Source organism: Artibeus jamaicensis, unplaced genomic scaffold (assembly GCF_021234435.1).
Source record: "Artibeus jamaicensis isolate MK-2021 breed Jamaican fruit bat unplaced genomic scaffold, CSHL_Jam_final contig_585, whole genome shotgun sequence".
Classification (NCBI taxonomy): Eukaryota; Metazoa; Chordata; class Mammalia; order Chiroptera; family Phyllostomidae; genus Artibeus; species Artibeus jamaicensis.
Window position 1 is genome coordinate 13,348,669 of NW_026521894.1, and position 7,105 is coordinate 13,355,773.

At 51.6% G+C, this 7,105-nt stretch overlaps 1 protein-coding gene across 2 annotated transcripts; it reads left to right on the forward strand.

Moving 5' to 3' along the window:
* Nucleotides 1-1,794: 1,794 nt before the first annotated feature.
* On the forward strand, nucleotides 1,795-6,888 carry IZUMO1R (IZUMO1 receptor, JUNO). Of its 2 annotated transcripts, XR_008392511.1 has the most exons (6): nucleotides 1,795-1,874; nucleotides 2,293-2,571; nucleotides 3,330-3,518; nucleotides 3,953-4,088; nucleotides 4,249-5,550; nucleotides 5,728-6,888. XR_008392511.1 is itself a non-coding variant. In XM_037140990.2 (5 exons), the coding sequence occupies exons 1-5, from the start codon at nucleotides 1,809-1,811 to the stop codon at nucleotides 4,515-4,517; spliced, it is 939 nt and encodes a 312-aa protein (XP_036996885.2). In that variant the 5' UTR covers nucleotides 1,795-1,808; the 3' UTR covers nucleotides 4,518-6,888. The 2 variants fall into 2 exon arrangements, 1 of the variants encoding a protein (XP_036996885.2); XM_037140990.2 differs by having other exon boundaries at nucleotides 4,249-6,888.
* Nucleotides 6,889-7,105: the final 217 nt, after the last annotated feature.

Genomic DNA, 7,105 nt, shown 5'->3' on the forward strand with positions numbered 1-7,105 from the left:
GCGCAGGGCTGTAATTTTAGTTTATTTCCTGCAGGCTTGTCCTAGAGAGCATTAGCAAATCCCTCCCCACTCCCCTACTGCATGTGCAGGCCCTTTACCAGAGGATCTGTTTTCCATTTCAGTAATCACCCCCACGTGTCTTTCTGGAGTCTTGTCCCTGCCATGTCCACAGCCAACTGAAACTTAATGTTAAACTCCAACTCTCTTACCTCATCAAGCCTTACAGCTTCCCAAGTACAGTTGACCCTTAACACAGGTTTGGATTGCCCGGGACCACTTATACTCGGATTATATTCAATAAATGCAGTCAGCCCTGCCTATCCTGGGTTTTGTATCCATGGATTCAACCAGCCATGGATCAGAAAGTGTATTTTCACCTTCCCAACTGAAGATTCCCAAACACACATGGAGAAATTGTTTTCCATTTGTGGTTGGTTAAATCTGAGGATGTGAAGGGCTGAATGTAGTTACATTTGGAGGGAGTCAAAGTTATGTGGGTTTTCAACTGGGGGTATTGCGTCATCTCCTATAACTACCCTACGTTGTCCAAGAGTCAACTATGCCCCCAAGGGGGTACGTGTGACTGAACAGAGCCTGCACCCCTGTTCTTCCACTGCCACGCGAATGTTCGTGGGAAGAGAGTCATGCTGGAGGAAAGCCATTACCTCCTGGTCTCGGACCCTGCAATGGGGACCCCTGGCTCCGCATAAGGCAAGGACACAGGAGCCTGGGCTGGTAACCATCACTGTTCCCAAAGAAAGCTTTCCAACACATGCTTCCCAACATACAACCTGATTATGGCATTTGATTTAAAAAGTACAAAAAATAAAAGACATCACTTGAGACCCAGACAGCACCCGCCGTTTCCGTCCTGAAGCTCCCCCTCACCTGGGTCTTGTGCAGCAGACCGAGTCGCGTTCGCCCCAGCTCGGATTGTAGCTCTGCCACTGCTCAGCTGAGCTGAGCTTCTCCCACAGTTTAAAAGGGCGGGGGTGAGGGGTGGTCATAGGAGTAAGCCACACTATATACAACAACATCATGGATAGGCCCTTGGAAACTGACACTTAAGCAAACCGACATCTAATGAAGCCAATTTTACCACAAGCGAATTGATATAAACTGGAGTTAAGTTCCTGAGGCATCTCATCAACATTATAACAAAAAAACATTGAATAAAAAATTATTTGACAGGACAGTGGCCCCTGCATACTAACTAAGGGAAGCCATCACATGGACTGTGGAGGGACTTTTTCATTTTGTTTGTTTTGGCTTTGTTCACACATTTAAATTCTTGGGTCCCCAAAGCCCCACTTTATCTCTGCATCTCTGTGCTACTGGGTCTGCTCTCCAGCTGGAACCTCAGCTCCTGGGGGCCCAGAGAGGTCACAGTCACTGCTACAACCCAGGGGGGCCCATCGCAGGTAACTGTGCTGAGGGGGGCCAGGTAGAGCTGTGGAGCAGGGCTGAGAAAGAAAGGCTTCCCAGGAGAAGAGGGCAGGAAGGGGAATCATTAAGGCTCACTCTGCGCCGGGCATGATGCCAAGTCATTTTCATGAACTTTCCCTTTCATTTCTTTCTTCCAACATTTCCATCATAACAGCCCCCTTTACAGACATGGAAACTAACACGTAGAGAGTTTCAGTCCTTTCCTCAAAGGCATCCAGCAAGTAGCAGAGCTGAGGGTGGAGCTCAGCAGCTGACTGAAGAGCCCACCCACTGTGAGGTCTTTGTTTCTCTGAGAAAGAAAAACTGTTTTTCCAAAACTCTGGGCTCCAGCCACAGGAGGGCCCTGCACTGGGCTGTGGTGGATGCTGTTTAATTGGAGACACCTGTGGATCCGAGCGTGCACCTGGACCCAGCAGGAGCTGGCGTGGGTAATAAATGGGCGTAGAAGTCTCCTCAGCTTCACAAAATCTGGAGGTGGGAGGGAGTGGGTCCTGCTTTGAAAGTAAGTATGAAAAAAACAATAGAAGGGATAGCAACTTTCTTCTTTCTACCTGGCATACCTGGTTCTTTAAAAATACTCTGCTTGAAACTTGTGCTTAACAGAGAGAGCAGCCTTAGATTTGGGCCCAGAAGGTGGGGCTGGAGTCTCCACCACAGATATGTGAGGTTGTACACTCAGGCTAGGCCAGAGGTTTCCAATTTCACTGTGGTGGGTGCACAGCCACTTCCTGCACCACGGGACTGGTTTCTCCCCGCCCTGGGCTTCCATTTCTGCATCTCTTGGGGGTGGGTGTCAGACCTCTAAGGTTTACTCACCTGCCCTGACATTTTGTGGTGCTACGTCAGGCGGAGGTCCCAGGAGCATCCAGCGCATCGTGGCCACTTGAGAGTCTTGAGGCTCATACTCAGTCCTTGGGACAGTGGAGGGAACAGAGAAGTGTGTCCCCCTATCACAGAAGCAGGTGGGTCTCCGCTCTGCAGTCGGCCATGGACTGGTGGTGGCAGCTCTCATTAGGGCTGTGGATAGCCACACCCATCTGGGCTGGGGACAAGCGGCTCAACGTCTGCATGAAGGCCAAGCACCACAAGCAAGAGCCCAGCCCAGAAGACCAGCTCTATGAGGAGGTAAAGAGGCAAGACCAGGTTCGGGGTGGAAGGTGGGCTGCTTTGGCAGGTCAGGGAAGGGTCACAAATGCCGAGATGATTTCTGAACCCTCATCAACCCTGACTTGTTTGTTTCCTCACGTTGGAATTTGGGAAAAGCCACCGGGAGAGACAGCATGAACTTTTGAGACCATAATTGCTGAGTGACTCCAAGTCCCTGTCTCTGAGCTGCCCTGCCACTTGGGGAGCAAGGGCAGGTAGTGATCCCAGAGGGCCATCATTGGTCCAGCATAGATTCAAACAAACACAGTCGTCTTCCTCTAGCCTTCCAACCAATAGGCCTTGTGGAAACACAGGGTTTAAGTGACTCCTTCTCATACTTCTGAAGGCAGCTGACGGGGACGTGGGAGGAGGAGCAGAGCTGGCATCTACCTGGCACTCACTGAGCCTTCTGTGTTACAGTGCCCACCCACTCAGTGCAAGCCCCCATTCCCCTGGGTCTCATGGCGTTCCTCTGCTGCTCCTCAGGAGCTGAGAGCCTAGAAGTCACGTGTCTAAGGGACTATGGCAGCCTGTGGCAGGGAGGTCAGGGTGCAGGTGCCCTTGGGTGTGAATACTGACGAAGAGTCAGCATTCCTTCTATACAGGGGGTGCTGGCCCAAAGGCATTGCACTAGCCTGGGTCTGCCTCTAGAAGACATGTTTTTCTTTCTACCCTAGATATTCACCAACCCTCTTACCCCCACCCCCAATACCTTTTGCTTCTTCCTCCACCTTCAGTGCATCCCCTGGAAGGACAACGCCTGCTGCACAGCCAACACAAGCTGGGAAGCCCACCTGGACGTGTCCCTACTCTACAACTTCAGCCTCGTTCACTGTGGCTTGATGATGCCTGACTGTCAGAAGCACTTTATCCAGGCCATCTGCTTCTATGAGTGCTCCCCAAACCTGGGGCCTTGGATCCAGCAGGTAGGAAGACCGGGCTGGGCACACAGGAGGCACAACCGTGCCACACTCTGTTACCAAGCACCTGAGTCTCAGCATGTGAGTAGGAACAGGAACGGCTGCCCCCTGGGGACAAGAGCAGAGTCAGGGGCGGCTGTTGGGGAAAGGGATGGACAGGAAGCTGCCTCTGGAGAATGGCCCCGGCAGGAGACCGGTCAGATGAGAACAGTAGGAGGAGGGACTATTTGAATCCCATCTTCTGTATTAGGAACAGAAGCTGTGGAGCCTGGGACAAACTATAATCTCTTAGCCTCATTGTTCTCATTGGTAAAATAATCCTTAGAGACGTCATAAGAGAATATGTCCAGTAGTACCTGGCACAACAGTACCATTGTGGCTACTGACGGTCTTCATATTTTGACTGTTTGTTTCTTCTCTCTGGCTGTGCATGGACCCAGGTGGCCCCAAGGGGGCGGGGAGAGCGAGTTTTGGGGGCACCACTATGCCGGGAGGACTGTGAGCAGTGGTGGGCAGACTGCCACACTTCCTACACCTGCAGATCCAACTGGCACAGCGGCTGGGAGTGGAGTCGGGGTGAGTGGTGCTTGACAGAGCTCAGGGGGGAGCAGGGCCTGGGCGTCCCCGCCTTGGAACAGGTGCCAGCCTTCTGTGCCCCCCCCCACCAAGGCCAAGGAAGGGGATGTGAGGATGGTAGGAGTGAGAGGTAAGTTTTCTGTGCCTTAATCCCCCACAGGGAAGAGCCGCTGTCCGCCAAGGGCCCCCTGCCGTCCTTTCCCCCATTACTTCCCCACCCCGGCTGACTTGTGTGAGAAGATTTGGAGCAACTCCTTCAAGGCGAGCCCTGAGCATAGGAACAGCGGGCGGTGTCTGCAGAAGTGGTTCGAGCCTTCTCAGGGCAACCCCAATGTGGCCGTGGCCCACCTCTTCGCTAGCCCTGCCCCATCCTGGGAACTCTCCTGTGCTCTCATGGCCTTCTCTCTGCTCCTGTTATTGCTTTCCTGAAAGCTCCTCTTCTCCTGCCCACACCCCTGCACTCCTGCAGCTAAGGGCCAGGCCTGACCGCCTCTTTCCTTGGCCCCGCCCTGAAACAGAGCAGCACAGGCTGGGGGACTAGTGGGACATGAGGCTGCAGGAGCGGGATGGGGGGGAGGGGGCTGAGCCTTGCACCTTTAGTTCTAGATCCCCTCCACTGCTCCACTCTGCCCTTCCCTGCCTGGAAGGAGCCAGGGGTGGGGAGTGACAAGGCAGCTTGCCCAATCCTGCCTTTAAGGCTGGTGATGGGTCTCTGACATGGCACCCCAGGCTCTTCTCATCCACAAACGCCCACCCTTTCCCCGGCCCAGCTGCTGGTGACAGCCCTGGGCTCCCCTCCCAGGATGGGGCCTCCACTACACCAGCAGCTGAGCTGTCCTCTCTGTGTGGCCTACTCTGTCCCAGCTCTGCGGGCAGGAGTCAGGCTGCGCAAAGAGGGGGTGGTCTGCCTGCTGCACTGAAGTCCCGGAGTTGGTTGCTCCTTACCTCATAATGATGAACTTCTTTAGCGCACACCAGACCCCCTCGTTATAACCTTACACTTCTCAGGTGGTAGTACTTTCCACACACCCTTTTCTTTTTTTCAGCAAGAGATACACTGTACAAAAGACCTAAAACCAGAGGGAGGGTGGGGCCGCCCAGATCATTGGCTCTATTTCGGACACCAAGATTGAAGCAGTGGCCTCAGCTGCTTTTGGCTTTCCCTCAGCACAGCCCAGAATTGTGGACACCTGAGTTCTAATCAGCTTTCCCACTTCCTATAGCACTTTTGGCAACTCCTCTAAATCATCTAAGACTGTCTTGGCTTCCCCATCTGCTAAGAGGAGTGAGGCTTTGGAACCAGAGGATCTTAACTTACAAAAAGGAAATGGAAACAGTCAGTGCCATTGTTTGCTGGGATGCAGTGCATGCTGCTTAGGCAGCGCCGTGTCCCGAAGAACAAGACGGAGCAGTCAGAGCCAAACTACAGAAGGTGCCCTGAGGAGGCCTTCACATCCCTCTTGTAAGTGGACTGGCAGCTGCCTGCACACTCAGAACTTCCCGGAGCCTGAAGCCCAGTAGCTTCCCAGCAGAAGTGGTCCCTTCCATTCAACCTGTTTTCCCTTTTTGATAAAGAGAGGCTTCTAATGTTTCTGACCTGAGTTAGTTGGCTTTTCTAACAATAACCCGTTCTTGCCAGATACCAGCAAGCCCTGCTCATCATTTGAATTCCACCTCTATTCTTCCCACGCTCCCCTTGAACATGCTCCTCACTGAGCAAACCCAGCTACAGAGAACTCGTGTTCTAAAACCAACAAAAGGACCTCCTTTCCGAGTGAGGTGCTCAGAGTCCAGAGCAGGGGACAGACAGCGGCAGTTCTCTAGAAGTCTGCAAGAAGGAGGGGCGGGGGTCCGGGGAGGCCCCTCGAAGGGAGTGAGGCTTAAGCCCCACTGAAGAAGGGTCGCTTTATTGAGAACAGAAAGAAAACGCCAGACATGAACTATAGGAAGCAGGACCTTTCATTGCTCCTAGTCAATAAACTGTGGCTTCAAAAACATAGGTTAAATGTCTTAAGAATTCAGGACTATTATGAAATGTCTGAGGGTGTGTGCTTAGTAATAAAGCTGAGAGTTTAATCAGTTTTTTTTTTTTAGTATTCTTAGTTATAAATGTGGAAAATAGTCAAAGAGGGGTTAAAATTGGGAAAAAACAAGACTAGTTCTCAAAAAACAAGACTGTTTCTCAAAATAGCCCCCCTAATGGGGGCCCTGTTTGTTGGTTACTCACACTGCGCCTGGGGCTCCTCTAAGCCCCTGTCACTCTCGTTCAAACCTCACAGAAGCCTTCAGAGGTACTCTCGTCCCCCCGTTTCTCAAAGTGGGACAGAAGCATGTGGGGGTTTGAAACCAAGTAAGTCTGACCCCACGGTCCCAGCTCACAGCACACAGCCCTTTAAATCACTGAGCGGAGCTGGGGCAAACACAGGGACTGCAGCGGGAGGGGGCTGGCTTGTGGCTGGTCATGGTCAGAAAAGAGAGAATGAGCTCTCTCCCCATGTGTAGTTGAGAGGAGTGATGAACTTGAAGTAGTGGAATGAAACTGTCAGATTTGCAGATAAATTATCTTTTTAATCAGAGTAGTCCATGCACATGTCTAAAGTACTTACGTCCAAGGCTCTCTAACAATGACAGAGCCCCACTCAGCCAGCCCCTTGGTCTCGGGACCCCTGCCGAGGGGCACCCACTTTTAACCATCTCTGGATTTAGCTGTGCAAAAGTCGACAAAAGGTGGTGTCTTTTCTGCCACACATTCAGGCTGTTTTTCCTCCCCCCTCTATTCTGTTAGCGTTTCTCAGCTTAATCTTCCAATGTTTTTAATTTTGGCAATTTAGTTTTAATTTCCAGGAGACTTTTTATTTTGTATTCCCTGGTTATTCTTCACAGCCTGCTGTTTTCAGTGTTATGGATGTACTATGTTCTCAAATCTTGCTGAAGATCTAATTAGACTTTATTTTTTAATCTTGTTTATAGTCTCTGAATGACTTGTTTCCTCCAAGGTCAATCTGTTCTGTTTATCT

Bases quoted from the DNA above. Each gene is read 5' to 3' on its own strand.
- IZUMO1R (XM_037140990.2), top strand. From the start codon at position 1,809: ATGCTGTTTAATTGGAGACACCTGTGGATCCGAGCGTGCACCTGGACC. The intron at 2,572-3,329 runs GTAAAGAGGCAA...CTCCACCTTCAG, and splicing joins AAGACCAGCTCTATGAGGAG to TGCATCCCCTGGAAGGACAA. The intron at 4,089-4,248 runs GTGAGTGGTGCT...AATCCCCCACAG, and splicing joins CGGCTGGGAGTGGAGTCGGG to GGAAGAGCCGCTGTCCGCCA.